The 22,373-nt window shown below is 34.2% G+C and overlaps 1 protein-coding gene and 1 long non-coding RNA gene across 2 annotated transcripts; both read left to right on the top strand.

Annotated features, from left to right (window-relative positions):
• Positions 1 to 388: 388 nt before the first annotated feature.
• LOC135654238 (uncharacterized) lies at positions 389 to 1,730 on the top strand. Its single transcript, XR_010502869.1, has 2 exons — positions 389 to 525; positions 1,356 to 1,730. It is a non-coding gene; the product is annotated as an uncharacterized LOC135654238 (long non-coding RNA).
• A 17,257-nt stretch (positions 1,731 to 18,987) lies between these two features.
• LOC135654239 (cell division cycle 20.2, cofactor of APC complex-like) lies at positions 18,988 to 21,613 on the top strand (the record flags this gene model as incomplete). The annotated part of the gene is made up of 4 exons (XM_065175573.1): positions 18,988 to 19,110; positions 20,295 to 20,425; positions 20,519 to 21,361; positions 21,506 to 21,613. Coding segments are annotated over exons 1-4 (1,205 nt in total), but the record flags the coding sequence as incomplete, so codon positions are not given.
• Positions 21,614 to 22,373: the final 760 nt, after the last annotated feature.

Below are 22,373 nucleotides of genomic sequence, written 5' to 3'. Positions count from 1 at the left end.
CCCAAAAGGTAGACAACTTTTGTTGATCATAACTTTTTGTGATTCCTATCCTATTCGGCCTCCGAACCACCATAATCTCAAGGGACTCGACCAACCATGATGTTCGGTTAAAGGTTGGCATCTTCCTTACTCTGGCATAAGGTTGGCATCATCCTTACTATGTAGTTTGCTTTGCTTGTTCTGTTCATTCTTCTCATGCTTTCTGATCCCTAAATGCAGTACATGGTTCTGGCATTACCTAGTGCAACTTTGTGTTTTTACTTCTTTCAATTGCTTCATCTGTTGTTTCAGACTGACACTTTACCTTTCTTATTGAAGTATCAAAAGGCACGTGAAGGCTCTTCTCATAAACGTAACGCTCAGAAGGAACTTCTCGAAGTAATATCACATCGGTTGCATGTAGACAATAGTATAGAATTCATCGGGAAGTTGTTGTTCAGTTCTAAGCAAGGGTCAGAAGTGCTGAAAACTGTTCGCCCTGCAGGCCAGCCTTTAGTGGATGATTGGTCCTGCCTCAAATCGATGGTGAGTATATTGATCAACATGTTTTTTAACAATTTCAAAATTGTCTTCTGTTAGCATGCCTACGAGTCCTTCCCAAGTTGTATCTTATGCTTCACCTCTGATGGCAGACAACTTGGCCTGTCATTGTTGCATAGGATGCTAACAACCAGGGAATTTCCAAACACTATCATATCTTGATGGGGATTCTCATTAATGTTAAACTAACTGTAACTGTATGGGCGCCTTTAAGCATGTTCCTTTCGACTTAATACAAGAAAAAAGACCCTTAAGGATGTAATTATGGATGAACAGAATGAATTATGAATGTAATTATGGCTATTTAAGGCAGTCACAAATCAAGATTGAAATACCAATTTTGGTTTCTGGCTCATGTTTGCCATGATAACAAGATCGGATTGTGAAACATGTCCTAGTTGGTTTGTGGCTGCTTTTGTAGCAATACCTTTCTATCATATTGATGTTTCAGTGGCCTGTGATCACATGATCTTGTCATCATGCAATTGAGTCTATTTTCAAGCATTTTCTTGTCTGTACCAATTTGGTTGGACATGGCACAATTTTTTATCTAAGTGAAGACTTCTGCTTTATAATTTACTGGCGAATAAATAGGTGTATTATTTCCAGTTCTATTGGATAAAAATATATGAAGGTACAATCTACAGATCCATGATTTGCAAGACCAGTTGTACTCAATTTCGTTCTTGAGGAACTTCAACAACGAAACTTGTGTTAGATAACCTATAACCTATGGAATATGTGGGAAATTCTTTGGTTTTTGTTCCTTTGAATTTTATAAAGCTGTGATGTCTTTTTTTTTTTTCTCTTTCCAGGTGAGGACTTTTGAAGCACACTGTGGATCTCTATCTCAGTATGGGATGAAACATCTGCAATGCCGGTATCAGCAAGGAGATGATGGCTGAGGTGTCTGCTGAAGCTTCCATTAGCATTCCTGCCGGTCAGTGGAGTTCTCTCCAGAAGGGATTCAGTGCCTGAGGTGACAATGAAAGACGGCTAGTAGTATGTTACTCATTGTGCATAGTATATAATGAAGTTGCTTGGATATCTTCTCCTGCAATGTGAATATATTGCTGAAGGGCTGGAGAAATTTGCATCCGTTTGTGTCACTTAGTCCATGGATTATTGTAGAAAATTCGTGCCTGATACTTGAGGCTATGGCTGAGCTCATGAGTGGCTCTTTGTTAGAAGTCTGTGTTATCGTTGGGCATCCATAATGAGCTATTATGCAATTAAACTGCTGTTTCCTTGTATGTCCTATGCATATGGGGTGAAAGTGAAGACGTGACAAAAAATTCTGGCTTGTATATAATTAAATATACAAGTATATGAATTGTACTACAATTATATTTAATTATATACAATTATATACTGGCTTGTATATAATTGTAGTACAAGTATATAATTAAATAAAATGTCATTTTATATGAAATTCTGAATTGTCATCAGTATGTTCAATTTGTTAGGATTTCTCAAGAACTTATGCTGGCACCATTGGTACGTGCAATTAGCTTGCTCCTATAGATTTGGTCTAGAACTCAGCATTAACTCGTCGGGGAAGAAGCTTGCACATTATTTATTGTAGATATATTTGTTCTTTGTATTAGGATCAAGTAGGTACTAAGAGAAGGGCGCGGGGGGTGAATTGGTGCGTATGTAAAACTTACGTCGAGTTGAAAATCTTCGTACGATAAAATCGTATCAAGGAGTGTTTAACTTTGAAAATGTTCATACGAGTATGCAGCTAAAGTAACGAGGAAGTAAAGCAGTTTGCAATAAAGGTAAACAACAAAACATAAATATAAATCGATTTATAGTGGTTCAGTCATTGTGACCTACGTCCACTCTCGATTCTGCTTCACTCGAGGCCACCAACTTTTCACCGTCGATCTTCTTTCTAATGGACAAAAATCAACTATCCTTACACTCTTTCTTCTTTTCACAAGTTCAGGAGAGAACCTTTACACCCCTCTTTTATAAGTGTTCCCTCACACACCTCCCTTAGGACTATCACTAAGCTCTTGGAGGAGGGACTCTATACTTAAAAGAGTTTTACAATATTGGAATCATTGAGTTTTTGCTCTCTTTTTGTATGTATTGCAAGCAAGAATTTGTGGGGTATTTATAGACCCCAAATGGCTTCAAAACTTGGAGCCAAAATTCAAATCCTCGAGTTTTTAGGGTATAGACGACACCATCGCTTGCATTGGGTGGTACCATCGCCTCCCAGTTTGACATTGAGTGGTACCACTGCCTGGTAGCATGGAAAAGTGTGCTATTGACTTTTCCAACTCATGGGTGGTTCCACATAATCTTGGGTGATCGAATGTGCCTTTTACTTGACCCAAAATAGTTGTAACTCAGGCCCAATGAGCCCCTAATTGAGTAGGCCTAATTATATTCTAAACTAATCTAATTAGAACTAAAACTACTTTGATCTAGACTTATTACAGAGCATTAATCACATGTTGTTCGATATGTCATTGGTTCATTCAGCGCTTCGTCTGACCCTTCGGCGCATCGTCTTCTCCTTCGACGTATTACCCAATCGGCATGTTGCCTTATCGCAACATTTGATCTCCTTAGCGTAATGTTCGATCTTCTTGGCCCAATGCTCGAACTCATGGCAGAAAGCCTTCTATCGATACGTCAATCGATCCTCTGGCTCGACGTCCAATCTTCTAACATATTCCAATATGGTCTAACATTGATTCTTCCTGATTTAATTATCTTTTTATGATCGAAGCTAGTCCTCCGTTACTCAAAATATAGATTAGATCATTAACTCTATCAATTGATTTGATCGTATTAAACACTTTGTTTACGTGTTTCTTTCTTTTTTTTATGCTTATTTTGGAGCTTAAGCATGAGAAGCAAAATGTACTTTGATACCGACTAGGTTCTGGTGGAGTTGAAATTTATATTTTTCCTTGTTTGAAATATGATTTGATAAAGTTAACTCAATTTTTCCTTTCCCTTTTATCACCGGTAAGAGTCAAGTTTATAGTGCAGACATGTCCCTCCTTTTAATTTTGATGCTATTAGTAGTAGTTTAGTAGGTTATTTGACTATTAGTTACCATTAAGGCTTGTCATAGCTGTTAAACGTGAAACCTCTAGAGTGATTCTCTTTGCAAACGGACCAGTTGAAGAGGTGATTTAATGGTGAAAGAGAAATACTAATATGGTTGGCATCATCTCAGCGCTGGATCCTCGGGTAGTTGATATTCTAGTATCTAAGTGACCAATATTTCAATATTAGATAATAGACATCTCACATTTTACATAATCTTTTCTCTTATAATGCTAGTTGAATCCTCTAAATCGTCTACTAACTTAAGCAGAGGAGTATTGTTGAAAATATCTTGACCTAATTTTACAAGGTTGGGCATAATTGGAGTCTAATTTATTCGATGTTAATAGAAATTAATTTGGGATCAATTTAGAAGAAGGATCTCGGTTTACTCCGAATCAACTCCCAACTTAGATAATTAAAATATTATTAGATTTAGGTGGTCTTGGACCGGACAATAGGAGCATTGAGCCTAAATCTGATCAATTATTAAAAAAAAAAAAAAAAAAAAATAGCGTTGTGCGTGACATAAGAGGTGGGCGAAAGGAAAAAGATCGATGCAGAAAACAAAAGAAAGATAGAGGAGAGAGAAAGCTAGGTTTTGAGGTTTTTATTAAACGATCAAATAACTAAATTTTATCGATTTTGGTCCAAATTTTATATAGAGAATCCTTGCAATAAGCTCTTTAATCATAATGGTGCCAATCTACGATTTGTCCTATTCGAGGTGCTTTTCTGATATACTCACTTTGTGAGACTTAAACCTTTCCTTTTATGAAATTCATATATGATGATGATGATATGCTATTATTGAGCCAAGATCTGTATTCTTGATGTTATTATGATCCTCTAGTTATTTTAGAGAATACTTATTGTAAACATATTATCATTATTGGTGATAGTGGAGATTTGAAGTGGACCACGGTCTCGTGATTTCTTTCGCATTGGGCTTTTCACGTAAAAATTCAGTGTCTCACTTTATGATTGATTCATTGTTCTACTATTTATGCTGCTCTAGTTAATATTTGTTTTGGGTAACAAGTTGATATTTTGGTAAGGAACCCATTTTGATATACAAAAAGGGAAAATAATTATTCCACTATAATAGTTTTTCCCAATAAAGTGGTATCAAAGCCAAGTTATTTGGTACTAGTTTTTCTTGTGTGATTAAAATGGAAGAGTCAAACAATATGATTAAATTGTACTCTTCAAATTATTCCATATGGAGGTCTATGATGGAAGATTTGCTATATTGTAAAGATTTGTATAAGCTTATCAAAATTAAAGAAAATATTTTACATTGGAAGATGAGAAATGAGAGGTTCAACATAGAAAAGCTATTGTCTATATTAGAAGATGGATGGATGTAAATTTGCAAGAGCATATTTTTGATAAAACCAAAGCTGATGTTATTTGACAAATATTAGAAAATCTCTTTGTGAAAAAGATAGTGAGAAATGAAATTTCTCTCCTCAAAAGCTTATCAATTTAAAATATAAAAATGATAGTAACATTGTTGAGCACATAAGCTCGTTTTAGAGTATTGCAAACAAGCTGGTTACTATGAAAATGAATATAGAAGATGATATGCTAGAATTAATACTTTTTAGCTATTTATAAAAAAGTTGAGAAACCTATATGGTGACAATTTCTAACTCCATGCTAGAGGGGACTATAACTATAGACATATTTAAAAATAGTTTGTTAAATGAAGATGCCAAAAGGAAATAACAAGGAGAATCTTATTCTAATGCACTTATTATTGAAAAATAAGAAAGAAGTGAAAGAACTCATAATAGAAATCCATATGATTATAGAGGAAGATCCAAGTCTAGAAGAGATATCAAGTGTTTCCACTACAATAGGCCAGGTCACATGAAGAAAAAGTGTAGGTTTTGGAAGCGAGAATAGAATGAAAAGAAGAAAAATAAAAAAGAGACAACTACATTTATTGCTAAATATGATATCATTATTGTTTGTGATGACGGAAGTATCAATATTGTAGCTCACTCGACTAAGCATACCATGTCCTCAGGTCACCGGTGACACCTCTATGTCATAGATAAGATAGCGAATCATGATATAGGTGAGCCTCGAGGGATTCGACTAATTCAACCTACATCAAGAATCCGTCCCTACCTATAACGATGGAAGGTCACGTTGGTTAATCTAATTGCTTCACATTTATCGATTTAATATTATCGAGATAGGGGTTTCTTTGATTTGGTCTCCTAATATGACATGTTACACACATACACACTTAATATATATCTACATCGCATACATAATATATATATATATATATATATATATATATATATATATATATAGTAGGTTAGTAGGTGTACAAGTAATCACACATCACATGAGCAATCATACCAGAAAATCATGGACCATAGCTTAATGTGATCAAGCCCGAGCTAGTGGGCTTAATCACTCACATCAAGATCTATGTGTGTAGCGGTGCATCTCCATGCCCTGTGATCGTCTATCTTGTCCTTGTCGGTTCTGTTGGCATCTCGACGCATCTTCAAGCATCACGATCGTTTGTCTCATGGGTTTCACTATCACTTACATGCTTCTGTTATGCCTCATAGTGTAATTACAACTTAATCATAAGCACACAAGCCCGACAATAAACGAAAAATAAAATGGAGGCTTACAGGCCCCAATAATAATAATCACAATTACACACTTCCGATAGCCCATGATCATTCGTCCACATATCATACATCACATATACACATGATCATCATGTAGAACTACTAGATAATAATAATAATAATAGTAATAATAATAATAATAATAATAATAATAATAATAACAATAATAATAATAATCAATTAAACTTTTAATTAATTAATATTTTTTTGAAATCAAGGTTAGTAGGAAAATTTCTAAATTATGAGGGGTATTTTCATAATTTGGACAAAGGGACAAAATATGAAATTTCTCAAGTTCACAAAGGTAAAACTATCTTTTTGCCCAAAAACCCTACTACGGTTCTCCCTCTCCTCTGTTGCGGTCGCCTTATTAGTGGCGACTCTCTACGACGGGGGGCGGGGGTGCTGCCCTTGCCTACGGGCGGTGTGCTTACAAGCTGCTCCGCCCCTACGGGTGGGCTCCCCCGCGGGCAGCACCGCCTCCGCAGGCAGTGCTATCTTGCCGGACGAGCGCCCTTGTAGACCCTATCGCCCCTACGGGCGATTCTACCCACAAGCACAGCGCCCATAGGCCCCACTACCCCCGCGGTGCCTCTGTTCATGGGCTGTTGGCCCCCATAGGCAACTAGCGACTGCAGGAAGCGCTAGCGGGCTGTCGACCCCCGTAGGCTGTCGGCCGTCGACAGCAAGCCTACTGCACGTAGATGGCAGTGCTGCCATCTGCGAGGGTAGCAAGGGCAACAACAGTTGCTGCCCTTTCTCGCTTTTGTGTCAATGATTTTGACATAAAAAACTTCTCCAAAACACAACACACGAAGTTCAAAACCAATATTTCACCTGAACAACTTGGCTCTAATACCACTGTGGGGAAATCTTGGGGTAACATCACATGCGTAGCAGAAGAATAGAAAACAAGATCCCCAAATTTCCTAAAGATGTGTTCGTCATCGTGCGAAGATTGGTGCGCAAAATCCGTGAAACTTAAAATTGTGTATATTAAAGATTGTGTTACATAGGGAGATAATATATCCTTGAATCCCTACATATCTGTAGAAGAGGATGAATAAAGTCAAATGCCCTCATCTCTAGTGGTGATCCACATAGTAGGGTTGCAACGATGCTCCTCAAATCTCCAAGCCTACTATTTGAGGAGGAGAATAGGAGATGACAACCCAAAGAGGCTCTAGCCTATGAATCATTGGTTCCCTCCTATTTATAGATGTCTCCTATCAACTTAACCCTAGTGGATCTAACCCTATTGGGTATTGGATCTCCATCCAACTACCCAAGCCTCTTAGATTAGTTAATCTCTATCAAATAATCTCTCATTGGCTCTTAATGGATCTCATTCATAGGATCTAATAATTCAGGGGCTTATTGGATATCCAATAAGATAGGGGCTCCGACAGATATCTCATATTCGAACATTTACTCATCGCAACGCCTACCATATGTGTGTGACCCTCTAGGCCCAACATCAAGCTGGCCATGAGTCATACCTGTTAGAACTCCTTCTAGCTTAGTGAATTATTATATCCATAATAATTCACTCGACTCATCAACTGCAGACGTGCTAGGCCACTACGCCATAGTCCCAAAATGATATAGGGGAACCCAATCCATTGGATCTATCTGCCCTTAGTTACCATATACCAATAGTCCCTCATCTATCTAATATCCTAGAGACCATATACCGAGCATGGTGCTATTATACCCATATGCTTTCTACTCGAGTCTCACTCTAATCGGATTCTCCTAGAGAACTCTTTATATCTCAATCTGAATGACCTTGACTAGGGATTTTTTTTAGCAAGAACACATGAGATATTCCTCTTATGACACTAAGATTGAATGATCCTCTATCAATACTCAATAGTTCTCATACGGTTGGCTACCACTCTCGATGACCGGTTGTGCTAGATTTGAAACTTTCAGACCTATAAGTCTGGTATCAAAGAGTGGGATACTCATACAAGACATCATTGGTATCTCAAGTCTAAGGATCAGATATACCATTGGGACAATTGAATCATTGTCTAATAATAAGGCATCATCAACTATCCAGCATTCCGTAAGCAGATTAATAAGTGAACTAGCACATGTCCTGTGTCTCTAGTGTCCCCATACGAGTAGCTACGAGATCAGTTACATTCATCATATAAACGGGTATACAGCACACCAGTCTGTCTAATTATCTCGATGTCCCTCTTGAGTAACCTATGATCAGAATTATTTAGGGTTTGTGTTTAAAGATAAATCGATTTTATTATCGTGATCTCATCACAATTCGATTCTCATTGCACAAATCCATAGACATCACTATATATATATATATATATATATATATATATATATATATATATATATATATATATATAGTGATAAAATATTAAATAATAATAATAAGCAAAAAGACTGTGTGTCAAGTCATAAGTGTCATCACTCACATGATTGGCTTGTATGACACTTATGACTAGCAATCTCCCACTTGACCTAAAGCCAACCACCTATGTGCCTGATCCCCATCAAACCTTTGTGACGCTCAAAGACAATATGAGACAATGGCTTTGTTTGTGGATCTGTGATATTATCTTCAGATGAAACCCTTTCCACTGTTATATCTCCTCGGGTCATGATCTCTCTAATAAGCTAGAACCTCCTTAGAACATTTCTGATGAGACCTGAGTTTCTTTGCTTGAGTAATCGCCCCGTTATTATCGCAATATAAGGGAATCGGCTCCTCGCTCCTTGGCATGACTCCTAGATCTGTGATGAACTTCTTCATCCAAACTCCCTCCTTTGCTGCCTTTGCTGCAGCAATATACCTCCATATACTAGTAAAATATCATTAGTCCTTCTCAAGTACTTAATGATATACTTTATTACTTTCTAGTGCTCCAAGGCTGGATTTGCCTGATACTTGCTTATGACACTCAGAGCAAGCGCTATATCAGGTCTGGTATATAGCATGACATACATGATAGACCCTATCATTGAGGCATAGGGTATCCTATCCATGTTCGCCCTTTCTTCAAGAGTATTTGGGGGCATACTCCTAGAAAGTGATATCTCATGTCTCATCGGTATAAGACATTTCTTGGAATTTTTAATGTTAAACCTTTTGACAATTGTGACTATGTATCTGGACTACGACAAGCCAAGCATCCTCTTGGATCTATCTCTATATATCTGAATCCCCAAGATATAGGATGCTTCCCCTAAGTCCTTTATGGAGAAGTATCTAGATAACCAAATCTTTACTATGGATAGCATTCCTACATCATTTCCAATGATTAGGATGTCATCCACATATAACATCAAGAAGGTGATAGCGCTCCCACTTACCTTTCTGTATACATAAGGCTCATCTTCGTTCTTCACGAAGTCATGAGATCTGATTACTTGATCAAATCTTATGTTCCAACTTCAAGAAGCTTGCTTTAGTCCATAAATGGACCTAACCAACCTACACACCATCTTATTTGAGTAATCCTTGGACATGAATCCCTAAAGTTGTATCATATACACCTCCTCCTCGATGTTGTTATTGAGGAATGCAGTTTTTAAATCCATCTGCTAAATCTCATAATCATAGTATGCTACAATAACCAATAGGATTCAGATGGATTTTAGCTTGACTATGGGTGAGAATGTTTCGTGATAGTCAACACATTGCCTTTCGCAATACTCCTTAGCCACTAGATTATTCAATATTAACGGAAGGATGATCTAAAACATACCACAATGTTACTCCTTAAAGCTCAAAAAAGATATATGACAATATTTTCTAATTTACATTATTTTTGCTAAAGCTATGCTAAATTTATAATTATTTATGTCTTAAAAATCAAATTCTAACTTTTTTTATTTTTTAGATATTTTAAAGGGATTTTAACTCATTTTATGCATATTCGCAATATGCCCTAGCATACTATTAGTATGCATACTGTATTGAGCGAGACTCGGTACAATAGTACGGATAGAAATTATGAATCATGTTTGAATCTGTGTTTTTGCTAGGTGCCATTGCTTAAATATAATTACAATATGATGAGTAAATCCTGTGAGACACTTTTAATTTTACTTTTTGTTTCTAATTCTCAATTTGTTCTTTGCTTAGGAAGAACTTTGTTAAAAGAAGAAAGTACTATACAAATTGATTTCTAGGATTTTAGTTCATGTAGCTTTTGAGTATCCTCTTGATGAATCTATAAATTTGGTATCACTCTACTCACTCTATACAGTATTAGATAAACGAAAATGATTTTCTATTTTTTTATGTGAATCATAAATCTCTAAAAGTCTTTTGAATGAGACCAGTGAGGGCAACATCTTGAGTTCCTTTTTGTACTTGATCAACCCATCTTTCTCTCTATTCCACTAGTAATAGAAAAGGTAATTTATTCTAACTCTACAACCATATTGGGATTATATACTTTCTGTATGCAGAAAGATAATTCATGTTTTGTGATGTTTATATGCTTCTATCAAACCTTTAGCTTTTGCATAAGTTATGGCCATAACATTCCAAGTTATAGCAAGTGAAATCATGCCCGGTGCTTTGCAAACATGACATTATGGTTTATGGTCATAAGTTAGTTAGTGAATTTATATGAGAACATTAGAGCTTTCACAAGAACATGGCCTTTATAGGTAAGTTGTGAAGTTTTATTTTCTTATCTCTCTGCCTTAGCCTCAAACAAGTATGATCAGATTATTCAAAAATAAACATGGCTACCACATCAAGAGGCTTTGGCCACTACAAAATCTTAGGAAATTTAAATGTATGTAGCTGTATCCCTCTAGGCCATAGGATATTCATTATATTATTCAAGTCCATGGTACTCATTTGTTATGTCAATCATGTAGGAAAAGTAGTGCCAGCTAAATAACAAAAACACTCTACAGATTAGTGGGCTTCATTTATTGATTAGATTTTGATTGCTTGATTATATTGAAAACTCATAATAATCAGGTAATATTTGAATCTTCATAAAGAAAAAGTAAATAGTATTTGGTTATTTCGTGTTGAATTAGGAGGTAATATTTGACCGCTTGACTATATTAAAAGTTAAAAATAAATAGGTAATATTTAAATTTCTTGAAGAAAAATTAAACAAGATTTTGTTATTTTTCTAGAAAATATTTTCAAATGTAGATGTTCGTTTTCAATTAGGAGTGAGTTAGTCTTATTGCACCTTTTGTTGATGACATTTATAAGAATAGAATTATGAAGAATAGCTTAAGTGGAATTTCATATTGTCTTCGAGAGCAGCATTTGATATCTTTATTTATTGGTCTCATATTGTTGTCTTACGATAACACCAAAACTTAATAGCTATGCCAACAATTTGTGTTCCAAAAATGTTGCCGTTTAAAATCACAAATACCAATCTTAGCTAATCTCCCAATGGTAAGAAGCCTATGATGAAGCAATTTTCAACAAAATAATTAAACTCTAGGGAGGATAAGAACCTTCTGTAGCTTCACCTAACACTCCTCACTCAAACCAGTGTCACTAGAGCAACCTCTCAAATACCTATAAGCAAATTTAGTTAATAGTTGTGCCTTCCATATCTTTCTATCATCATAGAGGCTAAGGGAATACTAATCCTTGTAACCAAAGGTCCTCCCACTAACCCAAATAAGGATAGTATTTTACATGTATCCCATAATTAATTATTAACCAAACCAACATTTATTGTACCACCCAAAATGGTATAGGACGGGTGATATATACTTGTCCAGATGTGGGCCAATATGCAAACCATCCCATTTTGAGCAATTTAATTAACTTAATAAAAAATCAAAGATATAGTGGAGGTCCTATCCAAATTAATGTTATAAAAAAGAGATTATGACTTACGAATGCGAGCTCTCTTCTCCTTTAAGATGTTGTCGCCTCGCCATTGCTGCTTTGCCACTATTATTGTCATGCTTCATTGTCGCATAAGAGGTCACCAACTCGCAATCACAAATGCGAGCCCTCTTCTTGTGTAAGATGCTACCGCCTTGTTGTTGCTACTTCATCACTGTTCTCGCTACAACTTCGCCATTAAGTAAGATATCGTTGTTGTTACTGTTGTCACTTCGATGATATTATTGCTTCACCACTTCGATGATATTATTGCTTCACCAGTACTATTAATGTTGTAGCTTCCCAAGTACACTACTACTATTCTTTTTCTCCTCATCATCTTTCGTCTTCTTCCTTCTTCTTTCACCACTTCTTCCCTCTTTCTTCCTTCCTCCTTCCTTCTCTATTCCGACATCGCCCTTCCACTTCTCTCTATTTTTCTTTCTCGCCAAACCCCCAGTATATACCACCAGCATACCATGTGTTAATATACCAATATAGACCGATATGTATCATTCCAATATATTATCGAAATGGGTTTAGTACTTGAAAAGACAAACCCTAAATCAAACTAGAAATTATGACATTTTTAAAGTTAAAATCCATATTTATAAATGTTAGCTTCAATAAAAGAGGGACATCAAATAATCAGTTATCATATATCACATCAATAGAAATACTATCACTGATGAAGAAAGATAAACCCTCGTAGAGAAAATATAGAGAAAAAAACTCCAACAACAATTAACAAGAGAAGAATTAACATGCTTATAAGGGGAGATAATGTCATTTAACAGTAATCACTTTGACCTAAAGATTGGACTCCTAATTCAGCACTATGGAAACTCTTTTTCACTTAAAGAGCAAGACTAGTAGTGGTCAAATGAATGCCCTAACCACCATCTTGTTTGGGGAGCGTAATAATATCCTAGGAAATTAGATAAAGCCATTAGTATTATCAAATTTTTACTATAAGAAATCCTTAATATAATATTCTGAAACACTTTTTTAAGTATCAAGACATTTAAAACATGAAAAAGGGTGACATTTAAAAAAAATTAATGAGGGTGATCCAATTCTATATTTTGATAATAAAATCAATTAATGAGTTCACAAACTAATATACTTTTGAGAGAAGTGACATAGGAAATATATCGATCAAGGACTCGAACCATCAAGGGCAAATTGTCGAAGTAGGAGAATCAAACATTGTGCTAAGAAAAGTATTATGTTGGAAATTAGACATAGAGTTGGATGATTGAACTTTATGCTATAAGTTTGGGTATCTTGCTAGAAGAATTAGATATTATGCTAAAATAACATATATCGTAGAAAAGTTGACATGCCGATAGATTGAGTGATATGCTGATGGAAAGGGCGACATACCAGAGTTTCAGATAAAGTATCAAAAGATTGGACGACTTGCCAAAATATCATACAACATGTTGAAAGCTTTGTAATTGTGCAGGATATGTTGTTGAATTATTAAAGTTCTGTTTGATATCTTTTTAGGTCAAACTAAGTTAGGATTGGGCCAAAACCATGTCAACTTGTTGATAAAGCCAATGGGCTTTGACCAAGGTTAAATTAGGCCTATTAAAAGGCTAAAACAATGGACTTGAGTTGGCTTGGGTAGTGGTACTACTAGGCACAAGTGGTGGTACCGCTTAAGTCAACCGATAAGCATAAACATTATTTATCAGTGCTACCGGTAGTGGTACCACCTATATTGATGGTGGTATTACTTAAAATTTAAAAATTATAATAATGGTACTGTCCAAAAGTCTAAAATTGTAATATCAAAAGTTATAACGGTAGTACTACCATGTGTCAACGATAGTACCGCCTATGCCCTAAAATTTAGGGGATTTAAATTTTTTGACTCTATTTTTTAAGCCTCTTGGGGCCTATAAATACCTCACTAAGGTTTGGTTGATGGAGCATCAATTTATAAGTTGGTAAAGAGTTGTAGCTCTCTCTTTGGATATTATTTAAGTCTCTTTTTTTGAGTTTAGAGGTGATTCTGAGTTATAGGAGGTGATTCTAACTTATAGGAGATAAGAGATATTATAAAAGAGTGAGTGTGGAGGTTCTCTCATAAGCCTATTAAAAGGATAAAAGCTATAACAATGATAGTTGATTTTCATCTGTTGAAAAGAAGATCAGTAGTGAAAGCCAATGACCTCGATGAAAGAGAAATCGAGAGCAAATATAAGTCGGAAAGATTGAACCACTATAAATCGATTTGTATTGTTTCTCTTGATTTTAATTTATTGTTACTTACTAATTTACTTTACTTAGAACCCTTACTCACATTTTTGGTTAATTTCATTTCCAATATGGATTTATTAATGGACCTTTAAAATCAGTTAAAATTTATTATAATACTAATTCACCCTCTCCTCTTAGTGTCATTATGATTCTAACACCCACCAGCCTAGGATAACTTAGACCTATTCCAAGAATCAATTTTACCATGAAGACTTCAACATAATATCAAAGGGCGATTTAAGAATTCTATGAGGGATGATTATAGTACTAAGATATTTAAAATGGAACTTTCTCTTACCAACTCTCATGCTACGAGAAAAAAAAAATCATATTTACTAAGATTAATGAGTTGATTCATAAGAGTCTCATAAGCCTTGAGATTATCCTTAATGGTTTCACAAAATCTTTTATTCACCCTAAAGCATGTCAAAATATCATTTACATATATAATATGAGAGAAACATATACATTTTTAAATTTAAATAGGGTAAGCAACTTATCATCAATAGCCTTATGAAATAGGCAAGAAAGGATTTGAGCCACAATGATGTATAGATATAGGGATATTAGTCCCCGATACCCCTATTGCGCTTGAAATACCTTAATCCCTTACAATTAATAAGATATGAAAAGATATAAATAGAAATATGAGTTTTAATCGAAGACATAAATTATTTAAAATAATTTAAAATAATATAAATGCAAATAATGACATCCTAAGAAAGATGGTCATATTCTTTTTCAAGATCAATTTTAAACATAACTAGAGGACTCTTACCCTTATTTCAAACGTAGAATGAACCACTTCTTAAGCTATCAAAATATTATCATGAATACTTCTACTTGAAAGAAAAGCTGATTACTCAATACGAAACAAATTATTCAAGAGAGATTTGATATGAGAAGCTAAAAGCTTAGACAAAACATTATACACCACATTACCTAGAGAAATGGGATGAAAAATATAAAATTTTTCTAGGAATGAAATATTTAGGGATGAAGACAGAGAAGGTTCTAGTCTAATCAACTAACAAAAAGCCATGAAAATATAATTAATTAAAGGCCTTAACAAGATAATCTTTTTTAGTATGTCAGTTGTATTGATAAAATTTAAAAGTATACCTATCAGTCCTAGGACTTTTACTAAAGTCGAACAACCTAAGAAACTTACAGATTTTATATTTGTTAAAATATCTAATGAACTTAGAACCTTGATCATTAAGAATACTATTCATATTAGGCTAAAGGGATTTAGAATTAAAATAAAAAAAGGGCTTATTCATATCCTCACCATAAAATTGAGAATAAAAGGAGATGAATTTATGAGAGACAAGCTCAGGTTCATAAGTACACTAATGGTAATGTTATGAATGAAATTCTACTTATATCTATCAATAATTAAATTATGATAAAATCTCATATCCCTATTCTCGTTCTGAATCTATCTAAACTTGATCTTGACCGAAGTCTTTAGGTTAACATACCTAGTAAGAGTCTGAATGTGATTATAAAGGGATCCCAACTCTATAATATCCTTGTTTAAGATAATAGCAATGGCATCTAGAAGCTATAACTTATTAATATCAACTTTGTCATTAATATCACCCAAAGTATTCTAATTCCACTTAGACAAGACTCCTCTAAAGTAAAAAAGGTTATTAAATAGAGAAAGCATCTAAATGTACCAAATATGATAGTAATTTTGCAATGAGTTACTAATAGAAAATATATTTTTCTAATATATTTTCTTTCCGATATTTCAAGCAATGACTATAAATAAATGGAACAATTATGTTGTTTAACCTTGTCTTTCTTAATATTTTTAAATATTTTGTATTTGAAAATAAAATATATAAACCTTATACTATATAAGATCATTGGACAAACACAAAATGATGGTGATTGAAGTATCTAATAATATGAGAATCCATTTGAGAAGCCAAACTCAAAAGAGGTCATGTTGAACATAAAGGTATTTATGTAGTTGTTAATATAAGAGAATTCAATAATATGCTTTTGTCCTATATCAATTTGTGTTGGATTGGGAAGAAGGAAGAAGAGGAAGCAGTGAAGGAGAAAGAAGAAAGAAGATGGATCAAAGGAGGGAGGATGAAGAAAAAGATAAAGCGGTGAAAGAGGAGAAAGAGGAGACAAAGTAGTGAGAAAGGACATGAAGAAAGAAGAGGAGAATGATAAGAAGAAAGTATGTACCAAAGAGAGAAATGCTGGCTAATGAGTGAGCACCATCCAATAGCAACAACATAATGAGAAATATGGTGATTCTAAGGTTTTCATATATAATCTAGATTAGACCACTTAAAACAAGAGCAATTCGCATACCGATCCACATTTAGACTAGTACGCATAACATGTTTTATACCATTTTAGGTGGTATGATGATTTTTACTACATATGTAATTTTGTTTGATGGATTTTACCTTCAATCATTTTATTTTAGAAAATCAAAATCTTGCCTAAAAAGAAAATCTTACTTCGATAAGCTCTAGTTAATTTCATATGATCATCTCTTTTTCTCTTTTCTAGGTGTTCATATTATGATAAAAATAATATTATTTGTAATATAAAAGAATATCAATAATCACAAAACTTTTTTTTAAGATATATATTAATGGGAGTAAATGTACTCATAGAAGCTTGCAATCAGCTTTGTACAACAAAAACTACTACATGGCTTATTATATCTTTTCATAAGACATTCTAATTTTAGTGCTTACTATATCACTTTATAAAGCATCCTAGTTTTAATTTAATGATCATTTGTAATAAAGAATTCTGGAAATGATATTTTTCTACTTTTATTTAATAATAATACTCTTATATCTATCTCCCCCAAAATCTCTTTCACAAATTATGGATCCTTTAAAGAGTATTCTAAGTAGATAATAATAGAAATTTTTTTGAAGTGATGCAAAGTCTACACAGTTCTCTTGACATATCAAGTTAAAATGTGATGAAAAGGTAAAAAAAATAATAAATTTTTATCAAAGTTTTGAAAACTGAAACAATCTACAAAATATTTATAAAGGTTTCATGTAGAATGTTTTTGATTTGGAGTTCAATCACCTTAGCTAAATAAAATTATAATAATTTTATAAATTTATGAAGTAGTGGAATCTATTTTAAGAATAATGTATCTCATATATTTTGGTTCTACCTTTTATAAACTCTTTTATACTCTTTATAAATATTTTCTAATCTACTTTATGGATTTCATAACTTATAAATTTAATTTAATTTTTTTGCTCTTTTATCAATTATAACACATTTTAATCAAAATTGTGTCAAAAATAGCAAAAATGACTTAAGGATAAATTAAATTGATATCTAATAACAACAACCTATATGATTATTTTTTGATAGTACTATTATTTTTTTAATAATTCATACTATATTTATTAAGATATTAATTAAAAGTATTATTTTATTATTTAATATATCATTATAGTCGTATTTGATTTATAGATATTTTTACATTTTCTTTTGATAAAGGGAGAGAAAAGTATCTCAGTCTTTTACATAATCCTGAAGTCATTCTTTTCTAGGTAAAAAGAAAAAAATAAAAAGTTTTTCTAATGATATTATCTTATAAATAAATATAATTTTATTAGTATTATATTTTAAAAATTAAAATTATGTAAAGATAATCTTGATACGCATAAAAGATATTTTAATGAAAGGATATGTCTCTTACAACAATATCAGTTAAATGTGACATTTGGGATGCTTTTTAGGCTCTATAAATAGAATTGTAAATGGCTATAGTTTATTAATTCATATTTCAATATAATTCCTCCTCTTTATTTTTTAAAAATATTATTATTATTTTGTTTTGCTACTTGGTATGGTAAGAGAGGCTAGTTAACTAACTCTATGATTATACTCATAAGAAAGCTAATATCGATTTGTGTTCGCAAAGATAAGATAGATTGAATATTGAGATTAGAATTACAATAATAACTAACTCTATGATTATCCAACAATTTAAGATGAAATTTCAATGAATTTTGGTTAGAATTACAATAATAAATTAATATGATTAAAACTGATTAATTGTCATATTTTTCTTAATAATTCAAGCATTTAACTATTTATCATCTAAATTGAGAATGGTCAGCATTTACTTCTAGTTTTGTCTAATTGTTCATTGATCTTTGTTGGATTAATTAGATGCATAATTTATGTGAAGGAAAATTGTATTAAATTTAAAATTAAAAATAAGATATATTATTATTTGAGACTCAAAACCTAGTGTATTAATAAAAATATCATCAGTTTATAGATATTATTTAAAAATTAAAAAAATCTGAAATAAAAATTTTCTTTTTTAGTGACAAATAAAAGAATATCAAATCTCATTATATTAATAATAATTTTAGTAGTTTAAAAACATTGCTTCGTACAAAAAAAATACCACGTCTTGTTTCTTTAACATACAAATTCTAAAAGAGTAAGGTACACGAAATTTAACGTAGATGATAGCTGTATATAATGGTGTGATGTCAAACTACCCGCTACGTAGATTGGGTAAATATAACGGAATGATTTTAGAATGTAACGCTTGGGATGGGTGGCATCTATATAACCCGAGGGCCCACTCTGTTGCAATCACAACTATCTCTCCCCTCGCGCGTTCTTGGCTCTCGGCTCTCGGCTCTCGGCTCTCGGCGATCTCGTCGTTCTGCGAAGGTCGGAACTACTCTCCGACGAACACGAACGGGTACAGCTGTGAGGGTCCTTTCCTTCAATTTTTATTGCGGTGATCTCATTCCTTTCTTTTTTTTTTCTCTTGTTTTGTTTCGTTTCACTTGGTTCTTCATCCGTCGAAATTTTGATTAGAGTTCAAAATTTTTGTTGGTCTTGGGGTTCTTTTAATCGATTCTTGGTTGTCGACTTTCTTATGTGAAGATCGATTTTTCTGGTTTTCTTGATCGTTTTTCGTCGCCTAACCAATTGATAGAATATAAGATTTCCCCAACTGTACGAGGAAATCTCTCTATTTTATTGAGAAAAATCCTCTATTCTGTTAAGGGAAATCCTTTCTCTTAATTTATATAAATAGGAGAGGGAACATGTTAATATATTAAAACCTATGCCTTCACAACAACAGCAATCATAACAATCATAACAGTAGCGATTTACTCTTGCCCTACTCACGAAGTCTCTCGCTTGTAAACCATTCTTTGCATCGATCCAAGATTGGTATACTAATCAGGAGCACCATCTTGCGAGGGCATGATAGAAGATCAGATTTCCCCAACTGTATAAGGAAATCTCTTTATTCTGTTGAGAAAAATCGTCTAGTCTGTTGAGGGAAATCCTTTCTCCTAATTTGTATAAATAGGAGAGGGAACATGTTAATGTATTAAAAGCATTTTTCATTTCTTCAATAAAGCTTCTTCACTTCTTCAATAAAGCTTCTTCAGTAATTGTTCTTATGAATAGAGGAATTTTCTCAATAGAATAGAGAGATTTCCTTATATAGTTGGGGAAATCTTATCTTCTTTCATGCCCCCGCAAGATGGTGCTCCTGATAAAGATACTAATCTTGGATCGATGCAAAGAATGGTTTACAATCGAGAGACTTCCTGAGTAGAGCAAGAGCAGATCGCTACTATTGTTACGATTGCTGTTGTTATGAGTAGAGCAAGAGCAAGAGCATTGGTCGCTGGCCGAAGACAAGAGAGCGAAGGCTACCACGGTGAAGAAGATGATTGGCTGTGGAGCCTCTTAGGAATGTGGCTACAGCAACATTGGTCGCTGGCCGAAGACAAGGGTGAAACTTCGCTTTCTCAATGACTTTGGTCGCTGGCCAAAGCAAGAGCGAAACTTCACTTTTTTAATACAACATGTTCCCTTTCCTATTTATACAGTTGGTATACCAAAAGCTTATCGATGATTGCATTTTGAAGAATAGGTCTCGTATCCTCGCTTTCAAGACTGCACCTGAAGCACCGGCCAGCAAGCTGCCCCAGTTTGACGAGCCCATTCAGCCGCAGAAGAAGTAGTAGAGGCGAATCCCTAAAGAATCAGAGAGGGTTTTGGTAATCCACGGCTTGTTGGATGATAATGTTTTGAATCTCCTTGACTGGGGAAGCAATAATGTGTTGGCGATTGGCCTTGAGGACGCAGTGTATCTCTGGGATGCTGCAAACGAGTCGACTAAGCTTCTACAACCCGTAGAAGACAGAGGATCTATCACTTGCATCCACTGGTCGCCAGACTGTGCAGTTCTAGCTGTCGCATTTGGCAATTCAGATTTAGCCCTGATTGATCCAGCAACAGGACATGTCATGGATGGGATGGAAGATGAGAACCAGGCCCCTGTGTTGTCACTTGCATGGAGAAGTAATTCAATCTTGACGGTCGGAAGATTTGATGGCACTGTTGTTGATTATGACTTTAGAAAGGATGACATGTTCATCTGTTTCTATAATGGGCATCGGCGTAGAGTTTGTAGTCTTAAATGGTCCATGTTGTCAGGGCGGTATTTGGCGAGTGGAGGGCAGGACAAACTAGTGCACATATGGGATGCCTGCATGCTTGTCTCACGTGACCATCCACGTCAACGTCAATGGCTTCATAGGATCAGTAGCCACACTTCCATTGTGAAGGCCGTTGACTGGTGCCCAACTCGGAGCAACTTGCTGGCTTCTGGTGGAGGTTGCAATAATAATTGCGTTAAGTTTTGGAACACCGTTAATGGTGCTTGCTTGAACTCGATTGATGTTGGCTCTGAAGTTTGTGCATTGTTATGGGACAAAAACAAATCTGAATTACTGACCTCCCATGGTTCGCCGAACAATCAACTCACCTTGTGGAATTACCCATCCATGACGAGAGTGGTTGAGGTTTCCGGTCATTCATCCTGGGTTCTTTCCTTGGCTGGGAGTCCACTGGGAGGTGTAGTAGCTTCTGCAGCAGCAGATGAGACAATCAGGTTTTGGAATATCTTTGAGACTCCCAAAATAACAAAACCTGAACTGCCCTTTGCCCAATTTAATGTTCTCATAAGATGAAAAGGCGGATAGGTGGAAATGATTAAGATTCCAAATGGAAGACTTCTCTAGTGCTTGACATGAAGATCTGTTGTTGGTAACATTACAATGGGAAGTTTCGTGGTGTCAAAGAGGCACATTTTCATACAAGCGCATGGATTCGAGATCTTCAAATATGAGCGCAACCGCCTAAGGTAAGTTAGAAGCCTTACAGCCTTTTACAGCATTTTAGTAGGCTTATTTACAACATGACTATCATTGCAGCTACAAGTTTGATTTTTGTTTCCTATTTATTGTTTATCATTTCATAGTTATCAATATGATTATTGCCCAATTGATGAAACATGTGGTCTATAATTATTGTCCAATTGTTATAATCTAATTATGTGGTTTAAAGTTATTTCAATTTGCTTCTCTTGTGTTTCTTTTTTGTAAGGTACTATCTTTGTTTCATTTTTGTTTGAGAATTTTTGTGCAGACTATATATTTTGTTGTGTATGCTAATCATGCATAATTAGATCAAACTGATAGATGCTTATTGTTTTTTTTTCTTTTTTGAGCTGAGATTTCTGATGATATTCAATATGGCCTTGGTATCACATGAAAACATCACATTGCACACCTAGAAGAGTGTTTGGCAATCGAGATATCTATGCATTATAAGAGGTAATTGCCTATGGCCTTATGCTTCTATTTTTCTTTCCGACTATAGGTTTCCTATGATATAAGTTAAACTTAAGAATTTTATATTCTTTTAGGACTATAAAAAAACTTTGAAGATTGAATTGTGTAGCTCTATTGCCAGAACAAAGCACTTGCAATATGGCCTTAAGTATCACATGAAGATATCACATTGCCAAAACAAACTTTGAAGATTGAACCGTATAACAAACTTCAGATTTCCTTTTTCATTTTTTTTTTGATTTGAGATTTCTTATAACATTCAATATGGCC

The sequence above is a fragment of the Musa acuminata genome, unplaced genomic scaffold (assembly GCF_036884655.1).
Source record: "Musa acuminata AAA Group cultivar baxijiao unplaced genomic scaffold, Cavendish_Baxijiao_AAA HiC_scaffold_55, whole genome shotgun sequence".
In the NCBI taxonomy this organism is placed as follows: Eukaryota; Viridiplantae; Streptophyta; class Magnoliopsida; order Zingiberales; family Musaceae; genus Musa; species Musa acuminata.
Note: the sequence above shows the minus strand (reverse complement) of the source record. Positions and strands in the feature narration are given on the sequence as shown.